The sequence below is a fragment of a genome, unplaced genomic scaffold (assembly GCF_019419815.1).
Source record: "Pyrus x bretschneideri cultivar Hongxiangsu unplaced genomic scaffold, Pyrus_bretschneideri_v1 Contig23, whole genome shotgun sequence".
In the NCBI taxonomy this organism is placed as follows: Eukaryota; Viridiplantae; Streptophyta; class Magnoliopsida; order Rosales; family Rosaceae; genus Pyrus; species Pyrus x bretschneideri.
In genome coordinates this window covers 444,196-461,071 of record NW_025999535.1, presented here as the reverse complement: position 1 = coordinate 461,071, position 16,876 = coordinate 444,196, and the positions used below count along the sequence as shown (strand labels likewise).

Genomic DNA, 16,876 nt, shown 5'->3' with positions numbered 1-16,876 from the left:
GATCCAACTAAACAAAACAAGTAAATGTAGAAACTCAAGATAAAATAAATAATTGAAGAAAATTAGATTGACAAGGCACTAGAGTTCAACCTTTACGAACAACACTCCTATATAGCTCTTCCAATTGCTTAAGTAATCGAAAACACACATGCTTTAAAGGTTGGGTTTTTCCTTGTGTAGTTTTACTTGTGACATTCAAGCTAAAACGCATACCACTACATACAATTCATCCATGACATTTGGATTAAATATAAACATGAGTGATTCATTAATCTGTTTGACGAAGTCAAGTTTCCTCTTCCAATAGAAACTCTTCAGTTGGTTTACTCAGTCAACAACACTTATCAAGTGGAGCTTCTGTTAAACTCATTTGAATTTTGAATATTTGTTTTATCAGAATTAGTAAAGTATTTGAATTTCGAAATGTAAGCTTGTAAATAGGGTTTTTGAAACCCTATTGTAATCGAAAAGTGATTATAAAAAGGTTGCTCCCTACAATGTTGAGGGCATGCAATCACAGTGAAAAACCTTGTGTGGTCTTATAGCTTTCCTGCGTGTTTTACCTTCCCTGCAATCCTAGTTCTTTTATAATCTTGGTGAAAATCCTTTTGGTAAACCATGTAATCCCTAAAAGTATGATATTTACCTTAGGAGAAATTACAATCCTCAATCACAAGAAGCATAACCAATTTTAACGTGATACTCGTTCAAAATTGCATCTGATGACTTTTCTAAGTATCATAATGGTGATCAAGCATCAAGGCACATTGATAGTTTAATTCAGTGACTGAAAATATCTAAGCAAGCATGTAACAACACTTAAGCAATTAAAAGAAAAATCTATGTAATCATGTTGAGGTTCACGGTCTCTCTAACAAAAGAAAATTAGTTATACATACTTATATGAATACATAAGAAATTATCCATTAAAAATCAAAGAAAGAAAACAACCCTCTTTTACAAGATGAGCTCTCCGATCTTCTCCTCAAAGAGAGGAGCATGCTTCTTTCTGCTCTGCTGCTTCCATCCACACTCTCTGTCTCCTTTTGCTCTCTGCCCTCTCTTTTGCTCTCTCTGCGAACTCCAAAACAACCAAAAACCCCCTCGTTAGTTTTGCTCCTTCACACGAAAACTCATCCGTCTGCCCTTTGAAAAAGGACTTCCTTTTTCTTTTTCTACAAAACATAATCATGATGCCTCCTCATCATTCCTCATCGTTATTGTTGTCCCCCTTCCCTTTTTTTTTTTTTTTTTTATTTATTTAGCCGAGAGCTGGTCTGGAAGACCAAGCCGAAGGCCACAAGCGGAAGACAACATTTTGAGCTGAAAACTCAATATAATTATCTTCAATCTCTTGTGAATCAGCCCCAACTATAATTATTCAAAAATTTCACCGTTTACATATTTTTCCATCAAACTCGATCTTGCTGCTCCTAGAAACACAATATGGTAAAAGTATCATAAATACTTAAAACTTCCAACTAAACTAGATAAGAAAACAAATATAAAAGGGCGAAATATATAGTATAAATATTGGTTTATCAAATGCCTACCCACAATTCCTCGCATGACAAGTTTATCTACCGATATGGTACGCCAACTCTTCCTTCTCTAATATATCCCGGCGATAATAATACATCGAAGCATTGGTATCTCAACGGATTAAAAACACTCTAGTTAAGGATCCATGGCTGCAGCTTACATGAATAGCGAAGACCTAAATCCTACTTTTTGGCATAGGTAATCAACATCGAACTCTGCGGTGTCAACTTAAAAGCTTGGAGTTCCTGCATTGCTACTGTTGATTGCATCTCATCTCCATACTCCACAAAAGCAATACCAGGCTTAGCTTCAACCATTCTAACCTCCTTAAAACCAGCATACTGGCAGAAGAGCATTTGCAGCATCATGGGAGTTGTCTCCTGCGGAAGATTCTGAACAAATAGTATGTTGTTTGGTGGAGCAGGAGCCTCGGGTAACTTCACACCACCAGGATACGGTATTTGGGAAAGCTGCACAAGTTTGTGAGAGAGAAGAGTGGTCAAGGATTGCACAAGAGCATATAATTGAGGGCAAAGTTTCGTCATTTTAAAATCAACCAAACGGGCTAAGCCGCAGATTATACACTATCCAAAGAGCATGCTTGAGCCTAGACTCCCACTTAAATGCGTAATACAATTTTCAAGCCAGATTTAGATAGCAAAGTGTAACTAGTAACAGTGAACTCCATGATTCGATAACCCAGTACAGTGCATTCTACTAATTTCATGTCATATACACCAGTTTCAATGAACTAATACAAACTTGGAATAGATAAACCATGAAGGGTACTACTTGAATGAAAAAAAATTTCCAATCACCAAAATAAACCAAAAAATTACTTTATCTGTGTATTTTTCATAACAGTTTCCAGCTGTTATACACCTATCTAATTTGTTTACGTTCCAAGTAACTTGTCAACTTCCCAACTTTTATGAGTCACATGCAATTTTCCACCAAATAAACTTCGGAATCAGTTAAGAGTTGTTTCAGTTCAAGCAACACCAATCACGACATGTAATAAATATGATCGTAGATATCCAAATCAAAACATAGATAGTGAAGGTATAAACAAAGCTGAAATTGGGAGTAAGTTATCCCTCAATGAAACAGAAAACTTGCTTACCGGAGGTGCTGAACCATAGGGACCAGCATAAGCAGGAACGCCACCCATTCCGGCTTGGCTCGCATCATGTTGCTCTTTTCGTTTTCTCCCTGCCACATAAGGAACAGAAAAACAAATTTTAAGATCATAAAAAACAAATGCATCAATCATACATCAATACCGCAAATTTTTTTCCAAAAGATATATCTTATTGTCATATCGCTTATATAAACGAGAGAGCATGTTTTACCCTTTTCCTCGTGCCTCTTTCGTCTTTCGCGTGGAACAAAAGTACCATCAGCCTTTGCTATCACATCCGATTTCGTCTTGGCATATTGTATTCTCTGTATTAATCACATATAAGTAAAATGATTCCAAAAAACAAAACAAATTAAACAACGGGAAAATCTTTCGGTAATCACAATTCATTATATCCATCTAACTAGGATAAAGAATGGTTGTTTGTAACATAATCCATCCATCACATGACATGCCAATGTGCTTATTCACCGATCAAAAGGCCAAATTCTAGACAATGCAAAAGAACAATCATATGAATGGCAGCGAAAACCTGCCCTAACCTAAACCTTCCCAATCTCCCCTCCCCACCCGCAGTCCCTATGACATTGACAGCATGTAGCCAGTAGAGTTTACGTGTTCGGGCATCATCGAGACTGACTAATAACCAGAGCTGGATCATGCCTAAATTTTCCCAAATTTGATTTTACAACAAGTAAATTCCTTTTTTCTACAATTTCAATTCAACTAATTATATACTCTTTTTTCTGCACTATGATAACAAAACAAATGGAATTTGAATAACAAAATAAAATCAAACTAATATTAAATTTCTAAATTGAACAACTAGATAAAATTAGGTTAGAATTGCATACCATGGGCTTGTCGTAAAAGGGGAAGCCCTGCATTTGGTGAAGGGCTTTGGTGGCGGAGGAGACGTCCTCGAAGACGAGCCAGGCTTGGCCTTTGTGCTTGAGCGTCTTGAAAGCCAAGACCTCCACAATCTTCCCGAACTGCGAGAACACCGCCAGAAGCGACTTTTTCAGTTCCTCCAGCTTTATTTTCTCGTTCAGGTTGTTGATGTAGATCGTCTGGTTCGCCGAGACTTCCCCACCACCACCAACGCCACCGTCGCCGCCGCCGCCGCCGTTGTTCTCGGCCATGTCTTCTTTCTCAGTTCGCGATCTCGGATTTCGTTTTGAAGCTGCGGTGGAGATGGAAGGGGTTTTAGCTGACTGACGAGCTCGACGGCTACGCGGGCACCCACGGCGCCAGGCCTTTAGCAAGGATTTATCTCGATTAATGGGCCCTAATTTAACTTTGGGTCAATGAATGAGCCTTCACTTTTTGCTACTAGCAATTTAAGGCCCCATAGTTGAGATGCTTTCGGCCCAAATAATTAAAGCCTCGTTTGGTATGAAGATAAAATCGAATCGGATGCCTCGCTAGATCTAATATATATTTAAGGAGAAATAGATGTTAATTTTCAATTTGAAGGTGGAAGACAGATTAGTTGTGGATAAGACTTATCCCTGTCACAACATGTTTACTTATTGGAACAAGAAAATTCATGAATTGAAGAAAAGAAAAAGAAATGAGAACAGATCAACATGTTTACTTATTGGAACAAGAAAATTCATGAATTGAAGAAAATTCGTGAATTAATCATGGGTTTCCAAGTATTGGATTAAGAACTTTAAGGCGTGGCCCACAATTTTTTTCGACTTAATATGTGCTAGCAAATGTAAGGGAAGTTAGTAATTAAAATGATTATAATACCATGTTTAGTAAAGACGTGGAAGTAAAACATTGAAATGATTCCAAATCTCATTCCCTATGAGTAAACTTTTCATCAATTCCTACCCAAATGAAAAGATTGAGATGGATAAATTTTCATCTATCTATACGAGACTTGTAAGGCACAATATGATAAAGATAAACTGTTGTCCAATTTAATAAGGGAATTGTTATTAGCACTCCAAAAATCTCATTCTACACTCCAAACTTTCTATATTATGAAAGAAAAATACACTTCTGAGAATTGTAGAATAAAATTTTTGTAGTGCCAATAATACTTCCCTTTAATAATTCCATTTCGAACACTCATTAAGTTTGAACTCTTCGTACATTAATTCAATTTATATAAATAGCTCATAGCCACCAAATCTTTTCTAACCCAATGCATTGGTGCAAGCATAGCCATTAGAAACTTGGGTGTTTATTTTGTTCATGTTGAAATAAACGGAAGACTTGATGCAAAATTGAGCTCAATAATGTTGTAAGATTTATACAACTGACTTCACTTAGTGAAATAAGACTTTGTTGTTGTTGTTGTTGTTGTAACAAAAACTAAAAAGCAACTCTTAAGTTATCACAAAAAAGAACACGACTATTCATGTACATATGCTTGTATGTGGTTAAGTTTCATTGTTATATGCGATCGACGCCATCAGTGCTCTTTTGTGATGAATGTTCATGTGTCTCTGATCATATGCATACAACTCCAACCAATAAAACCTTGAAAATGACACAACACAGAATGCATGCCACTGACAGAAAAGTAACCTCTTTCCTTCTCCTTCCCATACATGTGAGTACATGACTTGAATACACAACGAAACTTTTTGTGACAACAAAACAACACTATGTTGATGAAATTTATATGTACTTTTAGATCAATCACTAACACAAGACATCACGATATTAGTGCACCCCATCTACGTAAAACAAGGGCGAAAGAAGTGATTGTTGTGGAGGGTCCTTGACATCTCCCGCTAGGGGCACTTGCCTGCCCTCATAATTTAACCCCAACCCTTGTGTTCGTTGTAGAGACACGTTCCATCCACTTGGCTGGAAATGGCTGTATTAGAATAATAGAAAAGGAGAGGATATATACAAGTGAAAATTGTTGTTTATCCAGATTCTAATAGTTTATTAAGAAATATTAAATCGCGTGCCACCATGTTGAATTGATGGACATGGTCCCTGCCTTTTTGAAATGTTCTTGAAGTATCTAGAAAAAATAACATTGTAAAGATTTTATTTTATATTTTTCATAAATATATTTTGCTTTCTAATTATAAAAATTTAAAACACAAAATAAATGGTCAAATAATCCCACCAACTAAATGGTACATTTTTTTGTCTTTCGACTAATGCATATACATATTTCCTAGGGTTTTCTAGAAAGACTGACAGGACGTCTCCGACGAAACCGAATGATTCAGCGAAGGAAAGTAGGAGGGAGCCGTGAAAATAACATCACAAATTTGTGTGATTAATTTGAAATATCATTGATTAGTCGGTAACGAGATGCATGACTAATGTCGGTAGGAGTAGGACCACGCACACGAGTGACTTGGCACAACACGCAATAACAAGAAAATGTGTGAAAGATGCATGCACGGCACGGCACGGCGGCTGGTGACGCTTTTGCTGCTCTTGCTGCTGGTGGCAGCTGCATCGATCTAATTCCTTTTCGTTTGCACAGCTGTTTAAAGGAAAGAAAAAAAGAAAACGATAGGTAAGGACGAAGACAAACTTGACAAAAGTTGGAACTTTGTTCGTCATCACATCACGAGAGTCATGACTCCTAACCCTAACAAGACCCTTGACTTGGACCCTTCCATAAATCACGAGGCCAAATTGCCTAAATCCTTCCAGAACATAGCAAGGAAACTCCGCCACCACTTCCCCTTTCTTTCTTCTGCTTGGGACTCTCATTTCATAGTTATCCATCCGTTTAATATAGATGAACAATATGGTTTACTATATGTTTACTAGTTTAGTTTAAAAATAATACTAATAAAATATGATGTGACGTGTTCCGAAGAGATACTTTTTAAAAACAAATAAATTGCTACAACGATATTTTTTGTAGTAATACAACGTTATATGGATAAAAGTGAAGATACTATTATGGGATAGTGCTGTTCGTATTAAGTATTTTTATTTTCACACATTATTGTTAATTTTTTGTCATTAGTCTTCTTGAACTCTCTTGATCCGATGGTTGAAAAAAAAAAAGGGGTGCGTCATATGTAAAAATAGATATATAGATAATCTACAATTTTTGTATTATTTCCACAATTTTTTTTTTTAACAAATGATATTTACTACACGATGAGGATGGATGAGTGGGCTAAATTAGGAACAGTCATGATAATATGGTTTAAATTTAAATTTTCCATTTGACTAGAATCGAATCTACTTATTAAATAGTTATTTGCACAAAATATTAGAGTGAGGTGTCTAATCTTTCTGCCATCGACGGCCAATATCCCGGGAAGAGATTCAGTCGGATGTTTCCCATCAAAGGTTCATGATCAAGTGATCTGAACTATTAAAATTTGATTTAACGATTACAATTATTATAGTTTTTAAAAAACCTCATCTTTGAAGTCGTTAGATCAAATTTTAACAATCCAAATCATTTGATCTTGACCCTTGATGAGAGAGATCCGGTTCGGATCTCTTCCCCAATATCCTACACATTCTAGACTCCGCACTCACGACGACCTTTCCTCACGTTTTGACGTTGCCTCAGGTGAAAGGAAATGTCCTCCACTCAAATCCCCACTCCCTCTCAACCGTCCGATCTCAGTTCCTAAATTCGAAATAGCAACGGCACTTCGCTTTGATCCCACGTGGCAACAAACTACAGGTTAGTCAACTCGCCGCCCCATTTTAACAGCGTTTTCGTTTCTTTGGATCCCACGCGTCTCTTGTTTTCCTCCCTATATACACACCTTCCCCCCACCCCCCCTCTCTCTCAAAACCATCTTCGCAATTCCAGAGAGTTTTTAGAGAGAGAAAGAAAGAGCCGTAGCAAAAGAGCTTCTTGTATCTTCTCGCTGCTGTAGAAGGCGAAGGTTTTCTCTGCTACTAAGCTTTCTGCAGCGGTGTTTAGATTCCGATCTCTTTCAATTACCAAAGAAAAACAATGGCTCGTTCTTTCTCCAACGCTAAGTTTCTCTCTGCTCTCGTCGTCGACGGTTTCTCTAGCACCATCTCCAGGTACTAACCATTTCTAACAATCAAATCCAAGTTTTGTTGTTTTCGATCTCTTGTAAGAGTGAGAAACTATATCTTTGCGATGGCATCTTAAGTTAATCATGCGCGTCTAAGTTTCGTTGTTGTTAATTTCTCTCCGTGGGAGAAATCCCATGTTAATAATGGTATCCTATATTATTCACGCACCACCATTCTCCGGCGAAGAATTAGTAATTAATCGGCTGTTAGTTTCGGTTTTCTTCTTAAAGCGGAACACTTTCGGCGCACGTTAGTCCACGTAACGTGACCGGAAGCGATTAGTTTATAAACGTGATTAACGCCTTGAAATTTATATCAATTAAATGTTAATGATGTTTCTTTCATGGAAATGCAGACGTGGATATGCGGTGGGTTCACAAGGAGTTGCGTCGAGCGTGGTGAGAGGAGGAGGTGCTACGAATCCCAGAAGCGTGAACATGACGAAGAAGAATTCCGGGGAAGAAAAGGTGGGCTCCACCTTCAAGGTCTCGTGGGTCCCCGACCCCAAAACCGGGGTTTACGGACCCGAGAACGGCGCCGAGAAGATCGACGCCGCAGAGCTGCGCGCGGCGCTCTTGAAGAAGCACTAATAAGATTAAAGATCAAAACAAAATTCTTGTAATTTTTCTGGTGGAAACATACGAGGAGAATTGTACGAGGAATGGGCTGTCGGCGTGTTTGTGTTTGAATTCTTCGGAGTTTAGACTTCGCCGGAAAATATGTATGATTTGTTGTAATAGCTGGGTTCCTCCGTCCTCTGATCCGATTAGGGACTTAAGCGTGTATTAATTTATATTTGCAATAAAAGGTTTATTCAATTCTCTAATCAATCGTTTTAATTTAATTAATATTTTAAGTCAGTGCACATGCTTTTGTGTGATTGTGATTTGTACTAGTTTTGGTTTAAAGAAAATGGTAGATTTTATTCTTAGTGGGGAATGTCTTAGAATTGGGGAGGATTTTCAAGAGTCCTCGGAAAATATTCATTATTTTTCAATCCTTTTTTCAATTATGATGTACTGATTTGTGTTCTAGATTGAAAATTTACGTTCAATTTCAGGAAAATCTAGGCTTGGCAAACGGGTCATGTTTGTCATGTTCGTGTTGTTTTCGTGTAATATCTGATATCTTAATGAGTTGTGTCGTGTCACACTTCGTTATCTTAACGAGTCGTTAACTAGTCGGATCATTTTACCCAACGACCCGTTATGACCCGTTAAGAAAAATATATATTTTTTCTTAAATTTGCACATATCACACATTGCCACATAAATATTATTTCAAAACATTAAACACACATTTGTCATTTAAGTACTAAATCTACACTCGAAAATAAGAGCCTAATAAAAAAACATTCATATACTACTAGTCTATTACAAAATATTAAATGTGCAAGGATATGCAAAATGAAAGAGTTTTTATTTTCAAGGTTGTGAAGCCTTTCTCAAAAATCCAAAATTCATACATTTAGCGTGTGCTTGCCTGTGTGTGGTTTTCTTGTGGCTCCAGGAGTCGAGTTGAAGAAAGTGAATGAAGGAGGATGCGAGATGTAACATCCCACATCGCCCAGGGGACTGATCCTTAAATGTATATTCCCATCCTACCTAGCACGAGGCCTTTTGGGAGCTCACTGGCTTCGGGTTCCGTAGGAACTCCGAAGTTAAGCGAGAAGAGGGCTAGAGCACTCCCAGGATGGGTGACCCTCTGGAAAGTTGCTCGTGAGTTCCCAAAAACAAAACCGTGAGGGAATGGTAAGCCCAAAGTGGACAATATCGTGCTACGGTAGTGGAAGCGGGCCCGGGAAGTGATCCGCCTCGGGTCGGGATGTGACATTGGTATCAGAGTCTATCCCTGGCCGGAAATGTGCCGACGAGGACGTCGGGCCCCTAAGGGGGGTGGATTGTAACATCCCACATCGCCCAGGGGACTGATCCTTAAATGTATATTCTCATCCTACCTAGCACGAGGCCTTTTGGGAGCTCACTGGCTTCGGGTTCCGTAGGAACTCCGAAGTTAAGCGAGAAGAGGGCTAGAGCACTCCCAGGATGGGTGACCCTCTGGGAAGTTGCTCGTGAGTTCCCAAAAACAAAACCGTGAGGGAATGGTAAGCCCAAAGCGGACAATATCGTGCTACGGTAGTGGAAGCGGGCCCGGGAAGTGATCCGCCCCGGGTCGGGATGTGACACGAGAGAGATGCGGATTAAGGAGATGGCGCGGGAGTAAGTTTGGACGGGAGAGATTAGAGTGAATGAGAGGGAAGAGAAGGATAGCCTCCAACCTAATGCACAATGAACGGTTGAGATTTAATCTCAACCGATCCAATGGTCAACCAATTTTTTTAATTTAATTTAATATATATATAATTATTATATTTTTTAGGGGTATAAAATTATTAAATTAATATATATTTATTATAGTATTTTTTTAGGTTATAAAATTAATATTTTGCTTATCGTGTATCGTTTTATCCACGTGTATACCCGAACCAACTCGTTATCTTAATAGGTACTTATCGGGTTACTCGATAACAACTCAATTCGTTATCATGTCGACCCGAATACTTGTTAATTTCGTGTTGTGTCCCACAAGGATGAAGTATGGATGGGTGCACACATATTTTCCTTATGGGTTAATCCAAAAAGCTCCATGATTTATTTGGTTATTTAAGTTTGTGAACTTTTATATTTAATTAGGTATTTGATTAAGATGTATCATCCTGTAGAGTACTGGGACATGAGGGTACTAATTCAACGAGAACAATTGCTCAAATAGAAGAGGAGAAAAAGAATAATATGTTTACTCATTTAAAATGAGATAAGGTCATGTAGCTATATTTAGTAAAGATTTGTAATACGTGTAGAGGGTGTATTCAATGTGTGTATGCCTGCCCAACAAATGTATTAGAAGTAATATCTTGGGACGGATGTAAAGCGAAGCAAATTGCCTCCCAATAATAGAGGACTATGTCAGTTGCAAGAGATGTGAATTTGCCCGTCTTGCAAATTTGTTAGAGAAATCAGAATTAGTTTTGATTTGGAATGAGCAGATCAAGTAATCCTACTATGAATTTAATCTCTAATTTTTCAAGCATTTGATCACGTATTGACGTAAAAGTAAAACTGATATATTTTCGATCTAATAGACGCATTAAAAAGTAATAATCAAAATTTCAATACTAAAACTTTAAAAAGTCATGAATTAGACTATTAGAGTCAAGTGCATGTCAATAAGCATATGCAAGTAGGGTTGATGCGTACACGTAATATAAATTTGAAGGTATCTCGCACCACATAATTAAGGAGTTGATTAAGTTGCACACTAAATGCTCTTAGTTAATTCTATATAGTTTAGTCTATATAAAGCAATGATTGTGGTGGGAAATGATTGTTCGGGAGTGCCGGTCGATCAGCTACGCAACCACCGGCCAAATATCAGGCGGCACCTTCTACGGCCGCCAGGTGTGTTATCATGTGCCGGCAGCAGGGCCAAGTCTAACCAATTAAAAAAAAGAAAATAATGAAAATGACTTAAAAACTTTGAATTTTAACGATAAGGATAAAATAAAAAGTAAAATAAATAGTATATAATTAACTTTTTAGTGTAAAAATATAATTTTTTGTTAATGTAAACAATACCGAATATTTTTTGTTAAATTTTTCATAAAAAAATGTCAATGGCGCTGAAAAGTTGGCCAACTATCAAAAGCAAGACCCACTAATAAAATTCTTCAAAATGGTTGGTAAGTGCGTAAAGAATAAGGGAATGGATTTGCTACTGTTCAATTACGGGCGACAATTAGTGGTTTTTGCTTGTAGGGAGATTTTTAGTTCACATTATCTTTTTAATACAGGGTCTAAACGATCTTAGTTTTAAGGGAGTTTTAACAAAACACTTTCGGTATTGTTCACTTTTAACGAAAGACCACATTTATACATTTTCCTGGTACTATTTACTATACCTTTAAAAAAGGCTTTTCATCAAAAGGAAAATTTTTTTGGACTTTTCGTTAGTTTTCCTTAGTTTTTTTACTCTATTTTTTGCAAAGATGATCTTTACAGTTTGATTGATAATATGAACGGTTTTGATTATATGCACAAAACTCTGTGATTCAAATACTAAACATTTTTAGTAGAAGTTTTTACTCATCGTTGAGTAACTAAGTAATGTTCTTACTTAAATTATATTTACATTTTTTATATATCCGTAAGTTTGAAATATTAATATTTTTGTCTACTTCTATTTTAACACGTGAAGTGAAGTAATACATCACAAACGCTTTTGATACACAAGAAAATAATCTCATGAGTAGTGGTAGAGCCAATACAGAATCATTAAATGCTCATAACCCAAATAACTTTATAATCGCAATGTATATAATATATTACTCTCTACAAGCTGAAAGAATGTGTCAAAAACACAAACTTTCAACATCCTAGTTCTTTGTCTTTTTTTTTTCTCTCTTATTTCTTGTATAACCTATGGTCTGCAACAAGTGTTTGATAAAATACGTCACTGAATAGACCTCGACAAAATTCAAAAGAACAGATAACTCGATAGCTACCCACTAAGGACTCCCATGAAATGATCCGATGAGGTTTACTTTTGCCAAATTATGACCACATTGTTATAAATACTGGCTCCGCCGCGGCCCTAAATAATCTGATCATGATAATGGAGAATTATTAGGTTAGGTACAAAACTATTATAGGCGCAGATAGAATAGGGAATCAATATCAAACTGTGTCACCTTGTTTGCCAATGCCAAAGATATTATAAACTTTACGGTAGGGCCAAATTTGAAGCCTCATATATAAATACAATGTCTATGTTGGCCAAAGCCAGCTACCGGTTCAGCTAGATGCGGTGAATTGTCGAGTCTTTGCCTTGTCTGAGTTAGTCAAGGGGAGATGACGGAAAGAGGCAAATACATTAATGTATACACTCGGGTTCTTTCGAGTTTTACGACGCGTGTAAGTTGTCCACTTATTTGCTACGAAGAGCCAAGCCAAGCAATATGCTTCGACGTTGACGTGACAGATTCATTTACTGGGTTGATATTATTTTTTTAGAGAACTTTAACAAAAAACTATCGGTACTGTTTATTTTAACAAAAAAACATATTTTTATTTTTAAAAATCAATCCTGATATTATTCATTTATAACACTTTTTTGTCATTTTCGTTAAAACTCAAACATATTTTTATTTTTAAAAATCAATCCTGATATTATTCACTTATAACACTTTTTTGTCATTTTCGTTAAAACTCAAAGTTTTCAAGCTATTTTCATTAGTTTTTCTTATTTTTTTAATCCAATGCTTCCAATTTACATATGAAGATGAAGAAGAATCACCAAGTCAAACGTTATCCACACTCGAAGAGCTAACCCAGCATTACAAAACAACTTGTATGAAACGGCTTCACCGCCATGTAATGTCCCGGTTCAAAAGTTCATGCCATTGTGAAGAAAAACTTACACATATATGACATTATTGGACCGAAAGAACTAGACCACGTCATCCATCAGAAAGCTCCCGCAAAACTGTACCCTGCATAATACAACTCGATAATATGCTTGTCCCACCTATGTGAGAGTTGTCCTAGCTAGACAAATTTTTCTCCCTTGCAGAACGTAGATAATCCTACATTCGGGTGGGAGGAGTTTTCTCAGAGAGTTGTGGGTGTGTTTGCCACACGACTAGCAAACTAGAAAGACACACCATCTAAATTCTAATCACAATTTTTTGCTCCTTGTTCATATGACTTGCTATTCTTGCCCAAAATTACAAGTATCCGTTGTGTGGAAAGAAAAAGAAACCAGGCACGTAGATATAATTGTTCAATGACACCAACCACAGGCAGAAATGATCACCGAACCCTACTAACAGACACCGGAAGAACGGTTTCACGCAGCAGGGCCACGACACTTACTTATCTCTCGAGGATGTACCTATTTCACGCGAAAAAACTAGCTAAAGCTCAAGACCGTGGGACACCGTACGGAAACCCTTGCGAGGCAAACCATATCCCAATTGACAAGGCTCCAACACAGCTTGCAAACCGCTAGGGAAAACAAATGCTAAGCAGAAGTAGTTTCTTACACCTAGGGAAAACAAATGCTAAGCTAACAGTGGTAAGAGTCGGAACTGAAAGACTTTTACTTAATGTATCGAACCTGAATTCCATGTTCTCCGAAACCAAACTACAAACTTCCTTAACCAAAATAACAATCTCCAAGGTATATCAACAGCCCTGAAGGTCCAGTTTCTACCTGCGCAGTTACCACCTAAACTCCAAAGAAGGCCGTTTTCACTGATACATTAAAAAAAAGCATGAAACGCGAACATACCGTAATCTGCTCAGTACATCCCACGAACTCTTAAGTCCGTAATGCATACCCAAACCTAATATGAAACTCTCAAGCAGGGTACTATTCAACACGCATTTGCAAACTAGCCACAGAGTATACGACAATAAAGAAACATGAATTAAAATTCCCTACTAACATAAAACCCATGAACACGCATGCAAATTGGATTACTAGACAAGTTCCCTCCTGAACCAGAATAATATGAAAGTGTAAGACTTACAAGCGGAAAGAACAACACAAGCAATGTATCGCTTGTTTTGGCCTAAACCATATTGCATAAAGCTCTAACAATCAAGATACAAGCCTTTAACTCTCTAAAAGCCACCATAACCACCATATGTGCAACCGATACAACACAATTACGCCCTAAATTAATCAAACATAAGATCTAACAATCAAGATACAAGCTTTTAACTCTCTAAAATCCACCATAACCGCCATATGCAAATCTATACAACACAATTATGGCCTAAATTAATCAAACATAAGATCTAACAATCAAGATACAAGCTTTTAACTCTCTAAAATCCCCCACAACCACCAAATGCACAATCTATACGACGCTGTTATGCTGTAAATTAATCAAACATAAGCTCTAACGATCACGATACAGCTTTTAACTCTCTAAAATCCAACATAACCGCCATATGCGCAATCAATACAATGCTGTTAGGCCCTAAATTAATCAAACATAGGCTCTAACAATCAAGATACAAGCTTTTCTCTCTAAAATCCACCATAACGGCCACTTGCCCAATCGATAAAACGCTGCTATGCGGTAAACTAATCAAGCATAAGCTCTAACAATCAAGATACAAGCTTTTAACTCTCTAAAATCCACCATAAACCATATGCGCAATCGATACAAAGCTGTTACGCATCAAACATAACTGCATTTTTTCCTTCACTTGAGCCAATTGAACATACATTATCATTAAATCATTAATTTTCCACAACAAAACATGTCACAAACGCATAAACGAAAATTATTGAAAAGCATAAAATTCATAATCTTTAAGAAATCAAGGTGCGAACGAACACTGAACACTACCCGTAATTCCAAACCCCTAAAATCCTCCCTCCTCTACAGCCCCAATTATCAATTCAAATCGAAGAAACAAGAGGCATTTTAATCTTCCTTACTTGTCCGCCATTGACGCAATCCAACCCGCACCCGCACTGCGGGCACTCGTAAAAATTGTCGATCGGAAACGCCGCCGACGCTATCCCCACCGAGAACTCGAGGTTGTCGCCGCTACGGGTGACCTCAACGATGTCGAGCCACAGGAACAGGACCTTGACGCTGACCCCGGTCAGCGAGGCGAGCTTGTTCGGGGAGATTGTGCCGGTAATGGTGGATTTGTACTTGAGCTGGTACGAGCCTTCCAGCGAGAAGCTGCAGGAGCCGTTCAAATACGCGCGGAATCGGCCGTTGCCATTGTCGAGCTCGTATCCGGTGACGCCCTTCGGGAGCAGACCCATCGGAAAGTTGAAGTCTTGGATTGCATCGTACACAGACCGCGAGCCGTCGCCGTTGGAGGAGGCGGTTGATGACGTGGAGAACGGCGATAGGAGGACGAAGACGGCGAGAATTGTTGCGAGAGACATGATTTTTTTTATTTTTTTTTTCTCACCGAAATTTTTTGTTTTGTTGTTTTGTTGTTTTGTTTTTCCGGGAAAATAGTTTTGTTTGGCACAGAGAGTCGGTTAGGTGGGTTGACTGACAGCCGTGGACAAGATAAATTTGCTTGGTTGAAACGACGACGTAGAAAGTGGGCACGTGGTGCTGCATTTTCCAAGCACGTGGTGACTTTTGCGGCGACAAGAAAGACGCGCTAAGGATTCTCTGACCTTGTTTTTTCAGGAATGAAAATCTTGTTGGAATTTTCTTTGTTAAGATTTAGAAAATTTTTTAATTGTGTTTATTTATTGTATATTATACGATTAATATTTGTCAAATATTATTTATGTTTAATTTTAAATAAAAATTTTAAAATAATTTCTGACTGCACGTAATACAATTATAATTAAAGAATTTTCAAAACTTTTATAAAATGAATCTGGAGAGAACCTTCGTACGTTTTTCCCACTCTTCTCCTATTTAATAATCAAGGAAAGTAAACTGTGGACCAACCATCTGATTTTCAATATAGGAAACAAGATTTACATATTTAAGAGAGAATTTTATGTTTTTTCGGATTTGATATGCGTTGTATAAAATTTATTAAGTGAAATATAATAATATTGGTATTTTAATAAACACATGAAATTTAAGAATCAAATTTTTTATCAAGAGATAATCTATTTTTCTTTCAAGTATTACATATTTCTTAATTTTTCTCTTCTTAATTATATAAATACTAAAAGAACACATAGGAATTAGGAATCCAAATAATTCAACATGAAAAATAATAAATACACATTCTTTTGTGTATCACGCACTCTTATGTTTTATTATCGTTGTTTTCGATTAATTCAGAGTGATACTATCTACACATTCTCATTTTTACTATTCACACCTTATTAATTTTAATTTTTTAATCTTCTTCAACTAATTTGACCGGACTATTGTAAATTAAAAGGTATATAAAAGGTCAAAAAAAAAATGTAAATACCATTATTCTTGATTATTCAATACAACAACCATAAACAAAGTAGTGTAAGAAGCTTACATCCACTTTTTATGCATGTTGATAATTAGCCTTTTTCTTCCTTTCTTTTTTTCTTTTGACCTTTTTGAATAAGCTAACATCCACTTTTTATGCATGTTGATAATCAGCCTTTTTCTTCCTTTCTTTTTTTCTTTTTACCTTT

At 37.0% G+C, this 16,876-nt stretch overlaps 3 protein-coding genes across 3 annotated transcripts; 1 reads left to right on the top strand and 2 right to left on the bottom strand.

Annotated features, from left to right (window-relative positions):
• Window positions 1–1,503: 1,503 nt before the first annotated feature.
• On the bottom strand, window positions 1,504–3,937 carry LOC103928408 (U1 small nuclear ribonucleoprotein A). Its single transcript, XM_009337443.3, has 4 exons — window positions 3,538–3,937; window positions 2,895–2,988; window positions 2,666–2,754; window positions 1,504–2,012 (listed from the first exon to the last, which is right to left on the bottom strand). Exons 1-4 carry the CDS (start codon window positions 3,823–3,825, stop codon window positions 1,725–1,727), a joined length of 759 nt encoding a protein of 252 aa, XP_009335718.2. The 5' UTR covers window positions 3,826–3,937; the 3' UTR covers window positions 1,504–1,724.
• Window positions 3,938–7,453: 3,516 nt separating this feature from the next.
• LOC103928387 (protein SENESCENCE-ASSOCIATED GENE 21, mitochondrial) lies at window positions 7,454–8,519 on the top strand. The gene is made up of 2 exons (XM_009337422.3): window positions 7,454–7,678; window positions 8,049–8,519. The coding sequence occupies exons 1-2, from the start codon at window positions 7,605–7,607 to the stop codon at window positions 8,281–8,283; spliced, it is 309 nt and encodes a 102-aa protein (XP_009335697.2). The 5' UTR covers window positions 7,454–7,604; the 3' UTR covers window positions 8,284–8,519.
• Window positions 8,520–14,970: 6,451 nt separating this feature from the next.
• LOC103928413 (uncharacterized protein At5g01610-like) lies at window positions 14,971–15,903 on the bottom strand. Its single transcript, XM_018642837.2, has one exon. The coding sequence runs from the start codon at window positions 15,668–15,670 to the stop codon at window positions 15,167–15,169; it is 504 nt and encodes a 167-aa protein (XP_018498353.2). The 5' UTR covers window positions 15,671–15,903; the 3' UTR covers window positions 14,971–15,166.
• Window positions 15,904–16,876: the final 973 nt, after the last annotated feature.